This window comes from Drosophila miranda, chromosome 3 (assembly GCF_003369915.1).
Source record: "Drosophila miranda strain MSH22 chromosome 3, D.miranda_PacBio2.1, whole genome shotgun sequence".
NCBI classification, from domain to species: domain Eukaryota; kingdom Metazoa; phylum Arthropoda; class Insecta; order Diptera; family Drosophilidae; genus Drosophila; species Drosophila miranda.
This window is the reverse complement of record NC_046676.1, coordinates 20,657,549-20,680,397: the sequence shown is the minus strand read 5'-3', so window position 1 is coordinate 20,680,397 and position 22,849 is coordinate 20,657,549. Positions and strand designations below refer to the sequence as shown.

The window sequence follows — 22,849 nt, the reverse complement described above, 5'->3', positions numbered from 1 at the left end:
GATCTTCAGTTGCCCGAACCTGGCAGCTTCTGTGGCATTTTTCGAGCCTTATGCAATGCGCGACTGCCACTCGCCGCCACAAATGGCTCACAAGTGTCTAACTGTCAAAGTCGTTCCGTAAATGGTGCAGTGGCAATAAACAGATGGGCACAGGTGTTGCTCCAAGTGCCTGTAATTGGGCAGTTAGGGCGAGGCTAATGGGTATGTGCCTTGCATATATCATAGGAGTAATCGGAATCTATTCGAATAGTATCTTTAGAGCCGAAGACTGAGGTGTTTGTTTGATTGTAAATGTTCATTAAATTGGTCGTAGAAAAGCAATAGTAAAATATAGTTTCTTATCTTAAAAAAATTGGTTTTTTCGCTTCCGTTGCAAGGAGAGGTTTCGTTGCTTTATTTCGAATGGTATACAAAAGAGCTACCCCTATTCAAGTCAATCTGTCAGATCTTGTTTAACTTTTTGTGCAAACGATTCGTGCATCGATATTTCCAAAGTGGATGCTAATTAAAGTAACATGTTTTGAAGAAATCATAGCAAAATATCAGAATACCAATTCTGCTGCATTTTCATTCGATTAAAATGTACAAGCTTTTTATTTGATTTTAATTTGAAATAAGGGAATCCGATCTCATTAGAAGTATATCATCGTGTGTATATCGGGTTAAATGGATCCGAATTAACTTAAAAAAAAAGGCTGTTCAGCGAGCAAAACATACTTAAATTGAAAGATTCAAAGAAATAGTTTCTAATTTACATATTTGGAGTGTTTCACTTACGCTTACGGTAGATACATATATACTTATGTTTTACATAGGCGTTAATTTTTAGACATATACATACATCATACATCGTCGTGTCGTTATTGAACGCATCAAAAAAAAATAATATCATCGCTTATTCAATTGTCATTTCATTAGTCATTACTTTTCCTACTCGATTATCGATTACATTACCGCTTAGCAAACTAAATAAATGAGAAGCCATTCGAATTTTCATTAAACATTCTGTTTTGCAAAGCAACTCAAAAACGTTTCAAATATTCTTCATACGAGTAAAAGTAGTACAGTACGTATTAATATCTAAACTTTTGATTCATTTCCTTTTGTGAGGGATTTGGTTTAGGAATGTTTTGTTTCTTGTTTCTTGTTTCTTGTTTCTGGTTTCTCGTTTTCTCGTTTCTTTTCATTAGTTTTAATTGCAATTTGGATTTGGATTTGATTACCTTTTTCAGGGGTATTTTGTAGAAGAAGAAGCCTTGGGACAAGTATAAAAAATATCAACTTTTGCTTTCCATTTCCACATCCGCCAGATAATCTGCCCGATTCCTACGAGTATTTCCTATATGCCCTACTTCTCTTCTCCTTCTCTCTCTGTCTAGCTGTCTTCTTGTAATTTCCTCAATTCTCATTCTTTCTCTTCTCCATTTGCTCTCAAAGACGGGTACAACAGGTACAACAACAACAATTAAACGCTACACTAAGTCCAGATTACAATTCCATCTACAGACTCAAGAACAGTGTTAGGAGTAGCGTCATGCAAGCAGATCCTGCTGTTGCTATCGATCCCGCTGCGTTCACTCCGAAGCCGGCCAGCGCCACATCCTTGCCGGGATTCGAGGACATATTCTCGGGCGCCTCGTGCGAGTTCACCTCGTTGCTGCCTGGCGAGTCGTGCAGTGTTTTCTCCAGGCTATCGGGACCAGAGTGCTTCTCCCCCATGTGCTTCACATGTACCAGTGGAGGCTCGTTTATGGGTGTCGGCTCGTTGGTGCTGGTGCTGGTGGTGGTCGCATGTGTTGTGGTCGAGGTGGAGGTAGTCGTTGTTGTTGTCGTTGTGGGCACAAGCGTGCCGTTTTCAATCCAGTAGACGGGGCTGAACTCCAGCTTCACTTCCTTCAAGTAGCTCTTGCGAACCTGTAATAAACGCATTGATTAGACCTTGACTAGAACTCCGCTGTAGGCCCTGATAACTTGCATCGGCGTTTATCTTCCGGGAAACACTCTCGTCGCTGCCGTAGTAGAAGGCAAACAGTTTGGCAGTGTATGGCGCCTCCAGGGTCACATAGGTGCCACGCAGCGTCACATTGATGGCTGTTCCCGGCCACAGTTTGGTCTGCACCGCCTTGTTCTCGAACCGTTTCTCGCTGGTCTTCAGGGCCCAGTTGATTTCCGCTGGGATAATGATATCCTTTTCGAATATTTTTGTGGGCAATCCGCGCGCCACACCGTCATGGGATCCCCAGTACTGAATATAGTCGAAGCTGTAGGTCATCACGGTCTCCACGGTGCTGTACTTGTCGCCCAGATTCTCCAGTTTGCCAGTGGCTGCCGTTGGAAGAGGAAGGTTAGGTCACAGGCCACATCCCGAATGGAAACCAATGGTCTACTCACCCAGCTCGGTTAGGTTCTGTCGCAGGTCGGTGCGTATGCGGTCCAATTTGATGTCCCGCAGCTCATAGCGGAACGGCTCCGTCTCGATCAGCACTTCGCCATCGTCGTAGTACTTCTCGCGATCGTTCTCGATGACCATGATTTTGCCCAGACCCAGGGGATCGAGGCGACCCAGGTTGAAGTCTGCGCCCCCGTGGGTTGCGATGCCCTCCGAGTTCGGCTGATGCGTGGCCCGATGGCGGCCAATGAACGAGTCGTCTCCAATGCGAATAGCGCCCACTGGGACGCCAGCATCGAACTTGCGCCAGTGCTTCCAGCCGACCTTGCCCAGGTGCCCCTTGTTCATCAGGACGTCAAAGTTGTCGTACTTTCCGTGCTTGTAGTGGGCCGCCACGCACGTGTGGCGCTGCAGGATCTTCTCGGTGTGGCCGGAGGTGTGCACCCCGTCGATGGTCACCCGGCAAACATAGATCGGATAATGCTCGTCCTCCGTGATGTACTTTCCGCCCTCCACTGCGAACGACAGCTGCGAGGCATCCTTCGGATCGTAGCTCTCCCAGACCAGGGTGCTCGAGGTGACCAGCTGGCCCAGCAGGGAGGAGGCGTTCTTGTGCGTCAGCACTGGGTGCACATTGGCCTCGGTGGGCGCCATAATGTGGCCCAGGGCCAGGAGGCAAGCAAACGTGATTAAGCTACTGCTGGCCGCCATTCTGCTGATTGGACTTCGGTGCTGGTGGACCCTGACTTTCGTCATTCCAATTTTAGGCCCCAGTAAGGTGGGAAAGCGATCTGAAAATGAAACAAAAGAACACCAAGACATTATTCACGTATCTTTTATCCATGCCATCGTCTGAAAAACAACTCCGGAAATTAACTGACAAAACTCTCTACCCAAAATTTGGCTTAGTGACTCTCGAGTGGGCCAGCCCCAGTCCCAGTCCCAGTCCCAGCACATTGTCCAGCGCTCTCTGGCACTCCAGACGTGGCGGAAGTTCACATGGTCGCCTCTGGGGTCTCCTTCACACCACAACCTCCCGAAAGGGCAAACATTTGCCGAGGGCGTCCCATTAAAAGCTTAAAGGGGGATAAACAATCTGTTGTTTTTTGGGGCAAGTGGGCGTGGCGTGTCTGCGCTTAACAACTTATTCGCTTCATGTGTATAGTCGCTCGCCCCTACCTCCCCCCGTTCCCAGTCATTAGAGGCAACAGTGTCGCCGCAACAGCCAGGGGAGCGGAGCGCAGCGGAGGGGAAGAGAGGAGAGGAGACTGGACAGGACATGCAGTACGTCTGCTCGTTGTCCCCATGGAGAGTATTCCCAATGAATTTGTCGCTGGTTTGCTCAACTTTCATGCTGACACATGGCGTATACGTAACTTTATTACTCCATGGCTGCGAGAAGGAGTGAAGGAGCGAAGGAGACTGCAGCGGAAGTGAATGGACGCCATGTTTATTCATTAGCAGCCATTGTGTCCAGGACAAGGACACACACAGGGACTACAGCTTGTCTCCGCCTTGTACATATTTCCTTGTCTACTCGTGGCGTAACCTCAACCGTTTGACCCTAGGTGTCTGGTACACGCTGCTACTCCACCGCCACCTGCACCACCCACGCCCCGAAGCAGTGGCCAACGGTCTGTCTGTCTGCCGGTCTGTCTGCAACGGATGTGAGATGATAAGGTTACGTGCAACATCATTTGTTTGCCCTGACAAATGATGCGCTATTGTGATAGTGTTGCCAGGGCCAAAGTCACGGCACGGCACGGCACAGGGATGCCAAGCAACTTTCGAGTGTCAAGAGTTCAAGTGACACGAGTCGAAATTTAAATAATGCATGAGCCAGCAAGCCAGCGGCAGGAAGGACCGACGACTGGCTCTGTGAGTGATGGACGATGAAGCATTCACAATACAGCACACACTTTGTGTATTATAAAGGCTTATATTACGAGTGGTATTCCATTCTATTTCCATTTAGATGTTTGCACTTTCGAAGCACTCCCCTGTAGGGGCAGTGCAAACCTGCAACTTGAGGCACTTGCCGAAGAATGCTCGAGGCAGCCCATCGCCGGAAGCAGCTGTCATAAAAGCAGCTCCAAACTCGCGGAAGATTGACCTCTGGCGACCGCATTGTTGGCCTGTTTTTTGCGCATGCAATAAATATGCTAAAAATAGCCAACGCGAAGACCCGACCCGGCAAATTAAGCGAACCCAGCGGAGAAAATAATTTATTTCAGTTTTGCCCAGGCATCCTCGCACCCTCCGCGGTCCGTGCTTCATTCTCCGCGCTTCTCCGCGCTTCTCCGCCACGCCCTAATTCAATTGAGCAGCACTGCAGTTGCAGTTGCAGTGCGGAAATCGCGCTTCAGGGTGGAGCTGAGAGCCAGTGCCAGTGCCAGAGACGGAGCCATAGCCATAGCCAGCGCCGTAGCCGGAGATGGTGAAAGTTCACGTGGCCTTTTATTAAATCAAATGCCCTGCAACTGTGTGTTTTGCTGTTTTCGGGGTTTTAGTTTTTGTCTGCACACACAATTGTTTCAGCTGCTAGTTCGTTATGAATTATCGCTGCTGTCGTCGCCATCGCCATCGTATCCAAAGCATTCTCGTACTCATTCTCATTCTCATTATGAGGGCCCGACCCGCTCTTCAATCAAACCAATTTGGCTTCGTGCTTTATGGCTTTATGGCTTTATGACTTTGACATTACAATGATCCGGCGTCCGGTGGGTTTCAGCACTTGATTTCTCACTTCCAAGCTGGTGCCAGAGTTCACTGCACTGACGATTGCCATGCCCTGCCCGAAGGCGTTTTATTGTAAACAAAAATTAATTAGAAACCCATTAAAACGCTCAATGGCTGCAAAGTTTTCCCCGGGAATGTCTGTGTACGTGATGCTTGCCCAAAATCCAAATCCGAATGGGCCCGGGGCTTGGGATTTTAGCCAAAAATAACTGAAATAAAAGCCCAACTCGTTCTCAGATTTTTCGAGTAATTGATGGCCCTGCCGGGGGAGTTCTGGGAGTTGGCTGAGGGTTGGAGCCGGGGGCTGTGAAATTCAATTACTATTTTCCATTTTCCATTGAAAAGAAGAAGTAAAAGTTTCGATTTCCCTTGGATTCCAGGCAGTAAATCAGGGGGCTCCAGTCCGTTACTCTACCGAATAGGAGAGTAATTGCGTTGGGTTCATGGGTCAAAATCAATTGCATCGTCTTGGAGCAGAGAACAGGAGAGGATGGACCACCAATCAGTGGAATTGAATTGACCCCAGAGCCGCTGTGGTCAAGCGGATTCCTCCGCTAAGCCATTGATTGGGTAACTGCTTACCGCACCACTTACCAGCCGACAATCACTCCGTTTCACATCGATTAAGCAATTACCCATGTCGAGTCGAGGATAGTTGCATATCACAACAGTCATCTTATACAACTGATCAGCGCTCTCTCTCCGGTTCGCTCCAGTTCGAAAACTATTCGCAAATTGCATGCCTGGGCCTGTGGAAATATGCCCGAGTATGTCCGCAGTCTTTGTCTTGGCATTTCCCATCGGCTGTGTCTGGTGTTTTTCAATTTTCCAGGCGACTTAATTGTTGGTTTGGATTGCGTGCCACTGGGCCAGAGGCCTGTCGTCATTTCCTCAATCATTGAGCGAATGACCAGCCATAACCAGTGATAGTTACGCCTTTCAATACTAATGTGGGCAGGTGGCAAGCTGATCTCAACCGTTCAGCTGGAGCTTGAAGCTGGGTCTCAATTGCAATTACATCTTCCGATGGCATCGCTTACCAGATTATTAATTTAGCAAACAACGCTGCCAACAGGGGACGCTCCTTCCCACGCCATCGATTGCAAGTGCAGTCTGCTCTCCCCTCCCCTCCTCTGGCCACTCGGTGTGGCAGCTCATCGGAGCTAAACGGAACCCAGCCAAGCAAAGCGGTTAAGCAGCCAAGCACGGCCCAAGCACTGCGGCCGGTCGGAAAAAAACCAAAGAAAAACTACAAAATCCAAGGGAAATTACTATGCATTACTATGCTGGTGCTGTGGCTGGTGCAGGAACAGTTGTTAACTTAATTAGAGTGCCTCCAGCGCAAAGGTAGCTGGGGATAAGCAGCCGCTTAGAACACGTGTTCCGGCGGATACTTTGGCCGAGGTTTCGGTCCGTCTTTGGGAAGAATTAAGAGCCAGCATCTCGATAGATCGAATGTTGTATGTGTACACATCATCTGCTGTTTGCACACTTCTCCTACCTGTCTCCCACTTGTCGCACTCTTTTTTTGGTAACTGACCTCACGCCCACTTCAGGCCATCCGGGGAGGTGTTTGGACAGCTGTGACAACAGATTTCGTATGCCCCTTTCGCACTCCCCTGCCCCCCCCCACTGACGACTGCAGACTGGTGGCTGCCCATTTGCATGTGGCATCAATTAGAGCGTCTGGAGGCGCCCCGCACAGGTTTACTGGCTACTGACACGTCGGCTGTTCAACCCCATTAAATATTGTTGCAGACTGCACGAGGGGGGCACGTGACAATGGAGAGTCCCCCACTGCCCCACTGTCACCCGAACACCCAAGCATTTCCCCTGCACTCAATTAATTTAATGGATCAATCGATCGCCGGGGGGAACGGCGGCAGGGCGCTAAAGTCATTAAATGAACGAGCGGGGAAGGTGTTCTAAATGTCTCGTTGGCGGCATTCCATTAATTAACGCCACCTGGAAAGCTGCCGACCAGCGTGAATAATCCACGACTGAGAATATCCGCGTTATTCGATTACTGGCTTACTCGTTACTCGGTTATTTGGTTACTCGTTACTCGGTTATTTGGTTACTCGGTTACTCATTACTCGGTTACTCAGTTACTCCGTTACTCGGTTACTCGTTACTCAGTTACTCGTTACTCGGTTACTCGTCACTCGGTTACTCGGTACTCGGCTACTCGTTACTTTCTTAAACTGAAACTGAAATCGAATTTTAAGCCAGGTTTCGGTGCGATTTCAAAACTGGTTCCCTGGATCTCCTTCGCTTCGAAGCCAACCCAGTTTTCAATTAGTTTTTTTAATTGATATCAAGTTTTTTTCATAGTTTTATGCTAATCGCAGACTCAACTCGTAAATTTCCCTTCCAGCCAGTCAAACGGCAGGAAAACCACGAGCATTTGGGCAACGTTTAATTAAATCGAAATTAGACAAACAAATGAGCTGCTAATTAATAAATTCGTAATGCCCAATAAATTTGTCATCAATTTCAATTCGGCCTCCGGTTCCGTTCCGCCGCTTCCCAAGGCAATTAGGCGTGGAAAAAACTTTATAAAAAATACATTCAATGCATTCCGTGCATTTCGTTATTTATATTCATTTAAAAGGTATTTAAACAGCCGAAGATTCGTTGAAGTATTGCCAATGGACGAAATTGGGTATTCCGGTTGCCCTTTGTTCGATTTGGGGGCTAAGAATTCATTGAATTTGACAGCAGAACGTGTCCCAAACAGAAAGGGAAACGCCACTAGCCAAGGGCACGCACACAATGGGAAACGGAAGCCCACCATCCACCATCCACCATGCACCATGCACCATGCACCATGCACCCTGCTATCATGCACTTGTCGATGACGCTACGACCGGCTTTGAGGCTTTGTAAATATAATCTCGAGTGAAGTGTGAAGCTCTAAATGGGAGGGTTTAAGAGTGGATTGAGTGGATTGTGTTTTGTGCTGTACAAGACTTGAAGACTTGAAGACTTGAAGAGTTCTCCGTGATTACACGGATGTCATATTGCAAATGTCAACGAAAATCCAATTTACAGACGTGCCATTTGAAACGTGAGAGACTGCAAAGAAGTAAAGCCTTGCTCTGATCCCCCAAATTTTACTTTAAAGATTGTTCCACATGGCTGTCGGGGCAGCATCTCAGCTGCCACTCGAGTGAAACAATCTGCTCAAGGCCATGTTGGGAGAGAGTTGCCCCAAGTGCTGTTGAACCCCCTGCACTTGCAACATCTGACAATATTTCATTATAATTGCTTTTTAATTATGCACGAAAAGACGCGACGACCGTCACTAGATGGAAAAGCACTCAAAGCTCTTGAACAGCAACTAATTGAATTCAATAATTTAATAAGAGATTTTCCCTACAGTCACCCCTTCGACCCTCGAACACATTGACCCCACTCGGGGATTGCGCAGTTTCCCCCCCTCCCCCTCCTCCCAATTGGTCATGGGCCGTTTGAGAGCAGGCCACATGTGCTCCAAGAGCACCGAGGGCTACGTCATCATCGGAGGCAGAAACAGAAACAGAAACAGAAACAAAACCGGTCCTGCGGGGCGTTCTAGAAGGCAGCCACGTGCTAATCCCCCAAAATTGTTACCGCCAAAACAAGAGAGCCACAAACAACAACTAAACTTGAACTGGTTTTCGCTCAGGGGATACACAGAAGAGTCGAAGCGAAGCAGGCGAGACTCGAATCTGTGGGGAGACTCGAATGCCCTTCACAGGCCGATGCTCTGCAGAGTTCTCTACAGTTCTAATGCCACATGGCCGATGTTTCAATTGAACAAGCTTGGGCAATAAATACGCCACAAAGCCGTGGCTTTTTTGTATCACAGACTTGAGAACGATATCCGAGAGTGCGAGCATCAAGGTGACTCCTCCAATCCACACTGGCTGGCAGCCAGGGTTAATCGAATTTCCAGATTTATAACAAGACGACAAGATGTCGTCATTCCAGACACTGTTGCTCCGATACTCGGATACTTTTTGAGTCGCTTTCTCGCTCATTTGCATGCCTTAAGCCGTAAGCCGGCATCGGGCATCAAAATCGCATCTGTCAGCATTAGAAGTTCATAGAAATATTGTACAAGCGAGCAGTACACACATCGCAAATCATTTTGGGGCTTGGAAACGGAGACGCAAGAGTATAATTACGGCACACAATGTATCTGTATCTGTATCTGTGTCTGTCGCTGACTCTGTATCTGACACATTGTTGTGCGCTGTTCTTGCGTGAGTGGGGGGGGGGGGGGGGGGGGCTCTATTTTTATTCGAAACTGTTGGTAACACTGGCAGACGTCACGCCAGCGGCTGTCTCTGGCTGAGAAACCTTGTGGGATGCCGGCGCTTTTTGTTTTGTTCATCTATTAACGAGCTGCCGTTTATTTTGCAATTCAGATATTTAATTATTTAAATGGGCTTTGATACGGCACATATCAACGGAACGTGATGTGGATCCAGCACTGGGCCTTCTCTGGGGGTCTGGCCAGAGAGTTGCCACATCTGGGGTACACGCTTGTTCGGAAGCCACAAGCCACGTCTTGGGGGCTCCCTCGATGGTTTACGCTTTCTCGGATTACGCCCAAAGAAGAGCCCTCCACTGGTGGCGAGGAAGCAACAACTGCGATCGTAGCTGCGGTTGTGGCATAACTGTACGCTGCGGCCAAGAGTGGAGCGTGGAGCGTGCAGCATGGAGACGCCTCAATGCCAGGGCTATTCCATTAGCACCTCATTGACAGCCTTCGTGCCGAAGAGGCATCAAGTTACGCACTCGCTCGGGGGGGGTATCCAGAATGCACTTGGACGATGCGCTCCAGTGGGAGCCAGACCTGCCCGACTGCCACATCGCGTGCTGCACTCATTACGTAGATTCTTTGTCTGTCCAGCCTCCGTGCCTCCGTGCCCACAAGTGTTTGCTGAGCTCTCAACGATGACTCTTGACAGGCCATCAATATTCGTCGGACATCGCTCATACGCCCCGCCGACACGATGATGTCTGCTCGATGGACACAAGTTCCGTTTGTGGGCAAACATATCCCATACAAAATGGTTTCAAGGCGTTCCATTGTTGTCCAATTCAGACCCAAGGCTGAGCTGACAGTCCAACAGCAAAACATATCACTCTCGAGTTCTCAGTTCCATATGGAATGCACAACATTCCATGGGGGCTCCACTACTCACATTCGTCATTGGATCCTTTTGGTCCCAATAAGCAACCCCCCTTCGCCCCTCGACCCTTGCAGTAATTAACAGACAATTTGCATTGGGCCTCAGGCCCGCCCCATAACGACGACGACACTTTTGTTTACACATTATTTAGGTTTACTTAAGTCTCGAGTTTTCAGTTTCGAGCTGGCGAAGACCCAAGACAAGTGTCGTTTGTTTCCTCTTTTGGGGGGGACTTTGTTTTCCTCTTGGGTTTCTCAATTTCCTACTTAAGCCCTTTAAATGTTCAATTTGTACGCTCCACTGGTCACCGAATGGGAGATTCGGGAATGAGTGAAGGCGGCAAGGCGGGAAGGGGCCGTGCAATTTGTTCTAATAGAAGAATCCATCTATGGCCGCTGCAGGCCAGAATTTCTGCTCTCAGTGTCACTTTCAATTTCTAGCAATTTAATTCGCGTTTGCCGCTAGTTTAAAGCGTGTCTCTGCCTCTGCCACTGCCACTGCCTCTGTGGCCTCTGTGGTCGGGGGTTTATGGAGCATATCCGTCAAATGAGGTCAGATGCTATTAAAATGTTTCTGTGTGCCACGCAAATTCCAAAACAGTCATTTGGGTCCGCAGAACACGCCAATGAGTCAGGCTGCCAGTCCTTCTGCTCTTCGAAGAATCTTCCAAGAAACTTCCCCAAGACCTTCCCCACTTACCCGATTACGAAATGAATGGAGAACTCACTCTCCATTGAGGAGAACTGTGCCCCCAAACGGAGTCGTGCAATTATCAGACTTTTGCATGCAACCACCATTTGCAACAATGGCCGTCCGTGCAGCCAAAGTGGGGCACGATTAGCACAGATATGGAAACAATTGAAGTGGCAGCGTCATGCCGAGCAATGAACGGATATTAATGGGCGGCGGCAGGTGGCTGCTGTTCTGTTCTGGCATTCCTTCCAGCCACGCCCCACTGCCCACCGCTTGCAATTACGGAATGCCAGCCAGAGTAATTATATAATTGAGTCTGGGCACCGGAGAACAGCAGTCGCTGCATTTCTAATTAAGCCAGCTCTGCCGTAATCGGCGATGATCTTCCAGATACGACTACAAGTACGCGTATGTGGACAGGGGGACAGGGGACAGGGGACAGGGGACAGGCGACAAAGAATGTATGTCAGACACTTGACATTAAACGAAATGCTCCGCGTTTGGCATCGGCATCGGCATAGGCCATGGCTGATGACACGCATCCCATGGATGCCGGGTAGAGCAGAGCACCTAATGGCCTGTAACTGCTGCTCCGGCGGGGGAGTGCTTCTGTTCAGCTCTCCATTCTGTGGGGGGTTCTTGGGAGCCCTCTGAGCGGTGATATGGTGCGTTAAACGCGATAAGCGTCGTTCCAGGCACCGCCGCGGTGGGTGGGGGAGGAGCATCCGTGCACTTTGATTGTCTTTGAGTGGGTCAGAGCCCCAGTACCCCCCGCCCCGACTGACTGACTCCGCCTCTGGCCAGTGGCTTCTAGATGGAATATTGATTCTTTCTCCCCCCAAAAAAAATGTATCTATTCAGCAGTTGAGCCGTTCATTTGGATAACTGGCGAGTGTCGCCACATGGAAATTAATCGCAGACACCGGCTGTCGGAGCCCCAGGAGACGCCTCCCCCTGGCAGTTTGTTTGACCAATTTGAATTATTTTCGCACGAAACAAGCAGCAAAACAAATTGCAATAAACGAAAGCAATAAAAGCTGCGCTCACAACAAATGCACGAATAAATAAACAGCGCCAAAGGCAGACGCACAAAACATACAAATTTCGTACACGACAAAATGCAAATAAAATAAAATAAAAACGAAAAACAAATAAGCGAAGCATGGGAAAGGGCGAGAGAGAGAGAGAGAGTGGAGATGGAGGGGGGGGGGGGGGGGGGGGGGGGGGGGGGGGGGGGCTCGCCAAATCGCAGACAAGGTAAATAAAAGCAAACGAACCCCCACGACCCCCAGAGCCGCACAAACTGATCTCCCAGCTCGGATAAGTGTTCCCCAACAACAGAGAACACAGTGGCCCCTCCCCCTCCGCCTTCCCCAAAGCCAAAGCCAAATCCAGAGACAGAGACAGAGACAGAGCCGCTGCTTGTAGTTCAAGGCGCGCCTTGTGGGGAACTGTGGGGAGAGGAGCCAAGCGGCGGAGTGGTACAGTGGAGTGTGGCTATGGCCACTCCACTGCCACTGTCTATGCACTTTCTTCCAGCCGACGAGTAGAGAAACCTCCGTTTTCCATATGCATTGTAAATTGACAATGATTGCCCACAATTTGCTCAGCACCCGACCCGAGCAGGCGGACAAACAAGACGCAGATGCAAATGCAAATGCAAAAGCAGATGAAGATACAGATATACAGATACAGATATACCAGTGGCAGATAGAGATGCATGCGCTGGGAACGCAGCTACTTTATGGGCATGTCTCCATCTGCCAGGCGACTTGTTTGCCACGGAGGCTGTCCCATAACTCAGGCCGCACGGCCTCAGCGGAGGATCGCCAATCATCGCGGGAACTGGGCAGGCGGCTGTGCCTCTTCTCACTGAATTTATAAGCAGCCTCGATGATTTTTCAATTAAGATTGATGGTAATGAAGTCGTTTTAGAGGCCCATACTCATCCTCATCCCGTTGTTGTCGTCGCTGTTGTCGCTGTCGTCGTGTCTAATTGACACACAGCAAGCGTGACGCAAGCAGGAGTCCATCAATCCCAGATCTCAACTACTCCCGATAAGGAGCCGCAATGGGATACCCCGAAATGGCGAATACTCATAAATGGTGCGAATGAGCAGGTGATTACGGAACGCCACTGGAAAAGGAGTACAGTACAGCCCCTGATATTTCTTGATTGATCTGCTTATCTTGTCGGGCAAACAAGTTTCTTCGCTTACCAGTCGATCGTCGGTTGTGGCGATTCCGAAAGCCAATTCAACTAATCTGCAAGTGGACAAGAAAAGCATATTATTTACACGGAAAACCGATGGGAAACCGATGGGGAAACCGATGGGAAATCGGTGGGCTTATCTAACAGGCCAAACACTGAAACCCCATTAAAGATGAGGAGGAGGCCAGGGGTAATACCAGGCCAGAGCTTAGAGCTTACAGCCAAGAGCTCTGCACATGGTAATCTATCACTTGAGCCGACATTATCGACGCCAAATCTCACGAGCCTGATGCGATTACAGATTAGGCCACAACAAACACAACAAACACAACAAACGGATGGTTATGAAGTCTTGTCTTATGGCGGCAGTGGAAGCAGTGGCCGTGGTAATACGCTTTACCGTTAGCCACGACTTGAGCCAGACTAATTGCAGCGTCTGTCCGTCTGTCGGTCTGTCCGTCTGTGTGGCAGCACATGTGGCACTTGGTCTTGGGCCTGGGCCTGGGACATGCTGCCAAGAGGTAAAATGAAACCAGTTTGCCGCTTGCCGCTTGCTGCTTAGAGTCAACAAGCGTAATGTTCGGTGCACGTGGGGCATTCCGTAAAATCAGCTGCAACAAAGAAGCCGCCAAGACGAAATTAAGGCTTACGCCAGAGAAAGGAAGAGGAAGGGGCCGGGACGGGGACGGGGGCAGTGGCAGTGCAATTGTGTGCTCGAGTGGCACGATGCATGCTTCTGGCTTGGACGGGAAGAGAGCCAGAAGCAGAGGCCCAGCCGTGGCCAAGAGCGAGGGGTCAGAACGCAACTAATTTGCGTAGTCCATCCCCTGCCCCATCCCCTCCCCTGCCCCGTCCATTCCATAACCACAAATGAATGACTTTGGCCATAAAACTGCAGGGACATCAAATGTGTTTGCTAATTAATTATGAAACCATGGATATTTTAATGGCCAGGCCATAAAATGCCATCATTTTGCAGGTAAACGATGGAATGCCATGAGAGCCGCCGGCCCCGCCCAGGCCATAGCCGTTTAAGGTGTGAAAAAGTTCATAGTTTTTGAGGTCAGCGGTGGCATCTGATCGACAGGACAGGACAGGACAGGCCGCCGAGCCGAGCCATAAGTGACGCACCCTAAAGCGGCCCCTATCGATGGGGAAATGATGGAAGCCAGCCCCAAGAGGCCGTTAATTGGCTTTGGGCCTGTCTCTAATTACAGATGCTGCCGGATACGCCCACGTGCAGATGCAGATGATTGTTTGGCGCCGCATACTTTTGGCCTGCACTGTTTGCCAGTGGAAACTCGGATAAACGGCATTTTAATTGGAGCTGGCATTCATTCGTGTGCACGGCTGTGTGTGTGCCCCGCACCGCAACCCAATCCCAGTCGTAGTCCAGTGTCCGGTGGCTGCCACAGACGCCTGCGAATGTGGCACACAGCACTTGATATCTAACCATGCGAGGGAGTGGCCTGGACTGGGCACTGGACATGTGACAACATTCTGCTGAGGCATGCAGAATGCCACAGGGCAAGATAAGATTTGATTGCATCTCCTTTCGGCAGGCAATTCCATCAGAATTGTGGTTTCTGCTTACCAGCAATTCAATCAGTCCTCCCGCACTGTCCCCATGAAGCAATAGCACTCAATTGCAGTGACCCAGTCCATTAGGCCGGAGCCGGGACTTGGCCGCTACGGCATCGGACACGGACGCGGGCCAGCCCTGGACGCGGGCCAGGCCACTTAGAGGGGGTCGGAGTCCCCTCCGTAGAGCAACAATTGGTAGCCAACCGCATGGAAAATTGGTACCCCGCCAGCCCGACGACGCCATGGACGGCTCCTCCGTTGCCTAGCAATTTCGAGGGAGTTATGTGACCTGTACATATATTTAATTTGCAGCAACAGCAAGTCCGAGGGACACTGGCGGGGGCATTGCCGGGGACACTGCCGGGGACACTGGCGGGGACACAGGCGGGGACAGGGACACTAGGGACAATGTCAAGTGGCAGGACAGGAGCGCAAACATGAGACATTTTCCGACATGACATGGCGCCAACACAAACAAGCGAAGGGATGGGCGGGGAGGGGAGGGGAGGCCCTGGGGGGGGGGGGGGGGGGGGGGGGGACTCCCCATTCAAACTGCGTAGAGCAGAGTCCGGTGTCTATTGATTTTCCATTGTGCCTGGACTGTCGTCAAAGCCAAGTGCTTTCGGTGATACCCTGTAAGGGGCTTTTAGCTCTGCTTCTGCTTTTGCTTCTGCTTTGAAGATTGTTTTCGTGTGCGATCAGGAGTGGAGCGGAGGGAGGGCGTGTGGGCAGCTCTTATCAGCAGCTGACGGAACTCCAATCGTGGAGTCGTGGAGCACCTCGTGGAGCACCTCGTGGAGCACGGCTGTGGTTTCATAAATTCCCAACTGCAACCGTCTGCGGTCGTTCTGCGAAAATGCAATTCAGCGCTGACTGGGAGATGGGAAAGATGAAAGGGGCATGAGGCATGAGGCATGGGGCATGGGGGAGTGGCAAGGGCTGGGCATATCGAATTCTCCTCAGCCTCGGGGCTCCTTAGTTGTTGTTGTTCCCGGATTGTGGGTGAGTTAAGACGCGACTGCGCCAGGTGGAGATTAAGTCTGAGCTTCAACGGGCAACAGCTGCGCACACACATTGAATGGAGGCGGGACTGGGGAGGACTGGGGAGGGGGGACTGGGGGCCTTTTGCTGTGCTCTGCTCCTTTGTATTTTTGAAATTTAGCGTAAACTTTTTGCTCCCCCGCCTTGCTGGCAGTGTGGAGCCCCGAAGGAAAGTAAAACCGTTTCCCTGCCGATGCTGGAAATAATGGTCATGGCCACTGTCAGGGCCCAGAGTTGAATGCGACGTCAGGAGTGGAGCCAAAGGGTTTCCACGCAGCTGCGGGTTCTTAAGCTGTTCATCGGAGTTTAAAAAGGAAACTCGGGGGATTCTCTGATCAGCGCACAGTAATCGCTTCGAGATTATCCTCTCCCCCCGCCCACGCTCGGTGGCAAAACAAACTCCTGCTGCAACAACATTTTCAAAGGCACGCAAAGCACTTCAGCAAAGGACTCCTAACCCCCCCCCCCCCCCCCCCTCCCGGGGGAGGAAGTGTGAGAGTGTCGAGTATGTTAATGGCCAGAATGCAAACCATGCGACCCAAGCTACCCGGGATCAGAGTCCACGCTGGCGGCAATTGTAGCGTTGGGTGGGTGGGTGGGTGGGGGGGGGGGGTGCTTAGCCGCCCCCGAAGCGCAGCCAATAAGTCCAGCAACAATTGAGGGCAATTCCAGGAGTTACACATCCACAAAAGGCACAAGGGGATGGATATGGGATGCATTGGAAACGGGACATTTATTTGCGGGGTGGTTTCTCTCGGTTTCTCGGTTACCAGCGCCGCAGGACACAAGCAGGCAGAGAGAGAGAGAGAGCGGAGAGCGGAGAGCGGAGAATTTCTCGGCAAATAACAATTTCGAAAAGTGTGTGGAAATTAATTTTTATTTTATGGGCCCGTCCGCTGCTCCTGCCCTCCTTCCCTCCTTCCCTCCTTTGTTTGTTTTTGTTTTTGTTTGTTTACAGAAACGTGAAATAATTGGTTGCGGGCGCCGCTCGGCGGGAGTACCGGTGCGCCGACACCAATATCAAGGATCTCGATAAGGATCCAGAAGGGACAACGGGTGGGGGTGGGGGAAGCGTGCGGTTTCCAAATTTCATGGCAAATGGCGCCTGCGGTGCTTTATTGCGGTTGTGGTTGCCAGGGGGGGTGGGGGGATGGGTTGGGATTCGAAACTGTCACGACGGCGCGCGGCAGCCAGACGGAATAATAATCCATTCCATTTGTGGCACTTGCCGCAGAAACAGGAAAGCAATAAGCCAATTTCCCAGCGCCGGAAATGCAGATGAAATTTCCGTGGAGCCAAAGGATAATATCACGATAACAATCCTCTCCCTTTGCTGCTATTCGAACGCTCGCTCCCAATATTTTGACCGACACTGTGGCAGCAGAATCGTTTCGAGCCGCCAGCACAAAACAAAACAGCGACGAACGGGAGAACACAACAGAGCAGCAGAGAGGCAGCAGAGCAGCAGAGAGGCGGCAGAGAGGCGGCAGAGCAGCAGAGAAGCGGCAGAGAGGCAGCAGCGCAGTAGATAGGCGGCAGAGCAGCAGAGAAGCGGCAGAGAGGCGGCAGAGCAGCAGAGAAGCGGCAGAGAGGCAGCAGAGCAGCAGAGAAGTGGCAGAGAGGCAGCAGAGCAGCAAAGAAGCGGCAGAGAGGCGGCAGAGCAGCAGAGAAGCAGCAGAGCAGCAGAGAGGCGGCAGAGCAGCAAGGCAGCAGAGCAGCAGAGAGGCGGCAGGGCAGCAAGGCAGCAGAGCAGCAGAGAGGCGGCAGAGCAGCGAAGAGGCAGCAGAGAGGCAGCAGAGCAGCAGAGAGGCAGCAGAGCAGCAGAGAGGCAGCAAAGCAGCAGAGCAGCGGAGCAGCAAAGCAGCGGAGAAGCAGAGCAGTAGAGAAGCAGCAGAGCAGCAGTAGAAGCAAAGGACAGAGGCGCAATAGAGAACGAAATAGAAAATAAATAACGAAATAACCGAATGGCAGAGCCAGAGCCAGAGCCAGCGCCAGCGCCAACCCCCTGTCTGCGGGATGTGCGATGCTGCGTCCCTTGCAGACCGAAAAATAGAAGCCAACATTTATGCGAGTGGCAAAAAGCTAGGAACGGACGAAGGACGTGTAAATGCTGTAAGCGAGGCCAGACACTGCACAGAGCTGAACCAAACCACCCCTCTCCTCGCTCTGCCTCTCTCTCGCTCTATCTCTTTCCCTCCGCAAGGACAGCGACAGAGGACAATGCCACCAGGAGAAGCAGCTGCCGTTAGTTGGCTTGCAGGCATCTACTCTCCCATTGCCCATCCCCCATCTCTCCGTATTTTCCGTTCTTCCTTTTTTTGCGTACTTGTCTCGACGCGTCATCGTCATCCTCGTCGGAGGAGAACACGCTCGACCCATTCCAATGCACTGCAGGCGCAGGATTGTGAGGACGAGAGAAGCACAAATCCCAGCAAACGTGATTCATTCACGGAATTCACTTATTCCGTTGGAATCACGTGCTGTTTGTCTGCCGCTCGCTCTAGCCCTGACACCGCGGTGGGTCACACCTCCATGGCAGTGTTGGGAATCCAGAAATTAACCCTAATTATCCGTTATCGTTCTGATGAACAGGGGGCTTGAAAGCCAAAGCCACTTTCGTTGTGTGACAAAAAGGGGAGTAAGCTAAAGTAAAGTCTACAAAGCAATTACAGAATTCGTCTACTTGTATTGCATCCCCGAGCAATCATCCTTCAATATCCATCAATCTAATCCAATCAAGATGCCACAGCTCAAGAGCAGCGCCATAAAAGGAGGCAAAGTCAGGCCCACTTTGCACACTGGTGTGAGCCACAGCGCACAGCAGTCAATGTGTGAGTCACGATCGTAGGGGCTCTCAAGGTCCCTTACACACCCGATACACTGACACACCGACACAGCGACACAGCGACACACCGACACAGCGACACACTGCACACTGATACAACACACATCTTCGATTTGATGACATCACAAGCCAGCCGCTGGCTCACTGCTCACTGCTCAGCGGCGGCCATCGGCGGTCGAAGAGAGTTTATGTTTGTGCAAAAATTTCAATTAAACTTAATTTATTCCGACAAGAGAGGGAAGGGGATGAAGAGGAATTGGTATGCATACGTTATGGTGCGAGAGAGTGGCGGGGGTGCAGGCGAAGAGGCACTTCATGAGAAGTCAAGGAGAGAAGGACCTACATAAGTGTATCTTAGAGAGTCCAGTGAAATATTTCATTATTTCTCAACCCTACCCCTACCCAACCCCTACCCAACGACGCCAACCGAATTGACCTTTGACAACGGAGTTCACGACCCCTCATGCCTGATGTGTCCGTCAAACTGGAGCCCCGCATCGATTTTTATTTTCGGCAGTGCCTTCCACCCGCTTGAAGGTCTTCTCTTCCCAGCGAACAAGGAACAGCAGGACTGCACATTACGACTGGGGGAAAAGGGAGGCAGACCCAGTGTCGGAGTGGGCGTGGCAGCACATTCACAGCTAAAAGGACGCCAATCGGCGCCATTTAGAGGCCAGGCGGAAAGTCAACCTACCGCAATCTGAGACCCCACCGAGCGACATCGGACTGTTTGCATACATCTCTGGCCATGCGGCTATGTGGGCCATCGCGTGCTCGACAAGAGTTAATTGAGCAGCGAATAAAATTTCATAATCAACGAACGGCGGGCAATGGGAAGTTTACGATGTTCCCCCGGGTGGACGGACTCCTTTCTGGAACCATAAAGAACTGACAACGGAATAGATGTTATGCGTGCCCGAGGATGACTCATCGGGCATCCCATAAGGCCTGCTCCTGAGTCCTGCGGCCTTCAGAAGGATTCGGGCCAGACCTTGTCTGAGCAGCGACATCAAAACGAATTAACTGCGGAACTTTTGTTCATATGTTTCCTTTCCTCAAGCTCTGCCTTCGTGAATGGTCCCCTTTCCTGTGCAGACAACTCCGCCTCCGCCTCCGCCTCCGTCCTGTCCCTGGCTTCCTGCTCCTTGAGCATTTGTTTGTTTTCGTGCGATTGTCCTTTGCCTCTGGCTCAGCTGTTGGCGTGCCACAAATAGGTTCCTGCCCCACCCGCTTCGCCAACTTCTGGCGGGGCTAACGAGCACAAGGCGACAGTCGAGCCAACAGCGACTTGGCGCCATTCTAATGCCACCCGTGTGGCTCTTACGTGAGGATGTAAATGGAAAACATACATATATGTATGTATGTATCCTCCCTGTCAAATGCAAGAAATACCAATGAATTGTGCACATAATATCATAAGGGTGATGGAATTCCATGCAGACCAAAGACACTACTGTACATTGTTCGCAATGCAATTCCGAGTTCAGAGGAAATAAAATGGTTAATAAATTTATGCCAGATGTTCTGTTAGTTCCCACTTGCCTTTTGTACTTGTGTCATTGAGGTGATTGCGGTAATGAGGTGGGAGAAAGAAAATTTAATTCTTTCCGAGAGGAAAGACTGCCTCACCTCCAGGTTGATCTACAGGGAGCAGACCGCAGCACTTGACTTTTGACCAAGAACAATGAGAATCCCCTTCAAAAACCTTTCTTTAAAACAAAAAAAAAGAACCAAAAACGTTAGGAGAAAAGGCCCAAGCGAAAAGGAATGAAGGTAGCTACAGAAAGAGAGAGGCAAAGAGCAATCGCTAGGTAAATCAAAGAAATAAAACAAGTTCTGGCGCTGGTGCGCCGGCTGGCTCCCCTGGCGCCCCAGACTCCCCAGGCAGGAGCCAAGGAACAAAGGAACAACGAACGTAGCTGCTTATCAAATATCAGCCTGCATTCTCCTTCAACTCAAATATCCGTACAACAAATGGTCCGTTCCCACTTTCATCCCCGCAAAGGTGGCAGAAACGTAACCAAATTTTCAGTGCATTCAACTCGATTATCATCGAAAATCGATTCCCCCCAGCCTGAGGATAGGCACACGGAAGCACTTACGACTCTGTGGAGCTCGAGTTGGTGCTGGGGTCGGCGACGGAGACGGAGTCAGAGCCGGAGTCATAAATGCCAGGCCATGCAGGGCAACCCTCGGAACCCCCTCCACACGCTTATTAGGTCGAACGTGCCCTGTCACGAGACACCAGGAGCAGGAAAATTGTCCGTCCCGGGTTTCCGGCCTCCTCCTGGCCCAATAACAACGATTCCACTCGAGGCAACAGTTCCCTGGTTATTCGATGGCGCAATAAAAGCCTTTGATTATGTTGCCCCGTATCCCTTTGGGGGGCACCGCACAGGACTCGCCTGCAGGAAGCAAAGCTTCGTGTTGTTGTTGTTGTTGTCGCTGATGTTCAGTCTGCTGCTTGTCTGCCCTTTCATTATTTACAGCCTCCCCAAATAAAAACCCACAACATTTTGGGGCTGCCTCTGCAGTAAGTGAAGGGAGCGAGCGGAGGGGGGAGCAAAACTTCGCAAACTCTGAATACTACTTGTACTATCCCGACGCCTGGCTCCTTTGAAGATGTTGGAAGTTTAATTTATGTGAGTTTTAACTTTTTTACTGGCGCCAGAGCCAGCTCCAGCTCCAGCTCCAGCTCCAGCCTGGCTGGCCTGCGGTTCTTAGCACACATTAAAAATTCATTATCACAGCCCCCCGCGCCCGTAACACGCCAGTTAAGACCTTTACATACAAACAATACATATGTATTACATGGCATTTGGAGCAGATAATAGCAGGCTCCCCTTGCATAAAAATGAGGCCATGAACAATAGGAATATAGAAATATCAGGCACAGGCACTCGTAATGGGAGAAACAGCCACCTTGTTGATGTTTGACCCAGTTCAAAAATCGGTACTTACCCGAAACAAACTTTTCTGTGTACACCGTTAGTTCTCGATTTACCCGTTGCTTTCGTTTGCGAAGTCCTAGAATCGAAAAACCATAATTAGCGGCAACAATTAAAAAAAAAAAGGAAATTCTACAAACAAAATGCCCGATTGTATTGCCAAGAAATATTCACAGAAAATACGGGAAGAACGGTACTACAGCACCCGATTCATGGCCTTGGTTCGTCAACGTTCTAATTTAACGCATACACATGCACGCACGCACCACACACACACACACACACGCTCGGCTCAAAACTGGTCAGCGAATGACGTCATCGTCAAGGATGCTGCGCGCATCCACGGCCACTATCACAGCAGCACTTTAGTCAAGCTACAACTCGGTTTTTTTGTTTGGCAAATTTTAGCAAAAGTCACCATGCAAACAATACCAAGTGGAATAATACGCCGCAACGATTTTGAACACCCGAATTATCCTGTCCACTTTCTGTTCAATATCACTTCTGATGCGAACTTACTGAATAACACGGGTCTCAATTGGTTTGTTTTTTTTATTGATAACTTTGAAAATCAAATGAAAACGCGCACGCACAACTTTTACCGTTTAGGGATAATATAACGCAAAGGCTTTTAGCGAATTTTGTAGCTCTCGAAATTCGTTTATCCGCGACGCGCGCAGCAACCACTCGATTCAAAAAATAAAATGTGTTTGAAATCGGCCGGTAATTCTTATCTTTATTTTGGTCAGCGGCCCTTCTTTCAAATCGCGCGCCTCGAAATGCCGGAAGAAAAAAGGTATGGACAGCAGAGAAAACGGCACAGAAAATGCAACGCACGCAAGGCAAAATCAACCGTTTTGCAAAATATACCTTGAAGACAAAATCAAGGTTTATTGAGAGCGTTCGCCGAGGTAAGGATCCCATCAAACTTGCAATTTGCATTGGCTCTTTTTGCTTGTTGTCCATACCTCCCGTTAATAGTCTATTCAAAATTACGCTCTGCCGACTCATTTTTTCGTCGCAAGAGATGAGCAGAAGAGAGCCGGTAATTCGACCAGCAAACCGGTTGCAATGTGCGAGTGTTGATGGACGCTTATATACCCTATGTGTGTTTAAACTCGTATTGCTGTAATGCGATTTTTTGTCAGAGGGAACGGTTTGTGATCTATATATTTATCGTTGATACTCATACAGCTATAAAAGTGAGAAACT

General features: G+C 50.0%; 1 protein-coding gene across 2 annotated transcripts; it reads right to left on the bottom strand.

Moving 5' to 3' along the window:
• Positions 1-365: 365 nt before the first annotated feature.
• On the bottom strand, positions 366-22,347 carry LOC108159744 (protein unzipped). Of its 2 annotated transcripts, XM_017293282.2 has the most exons (6): positions 22,157-22,347; positions 21,651-21,716; positions 13,227-13,272; positions 2,392-3,180; positions 1,976-2,325; positions 366-1,914 (listed from the first exon to the last, which is right to left on the bottom strand). In XM_017293282.2, exons 4-6 carry the CDS (start codon positions 3,143-3,145, stop codon positions 1,501-1,503), a joined length of 1,518 nt encoding a protein of 505 aa, XP_017148771.1. In that variant the 5' UTR covers positions 3,146-3,180; positions 13,227-13,272; positions 21,651-21,716; positions 22,157-22,347; the 3' UTR covers positions 366-1,500. The 2 variants fall into 2 exon arrangements, with proteins under 2 accessions (XP_017148771.1, XP_017148772.1); XM_017293283.2 differs by lacking the exon at positions 13,227-13,272.
• Positions 22,348-22,849: the final 502 nt, after the last annotated feature.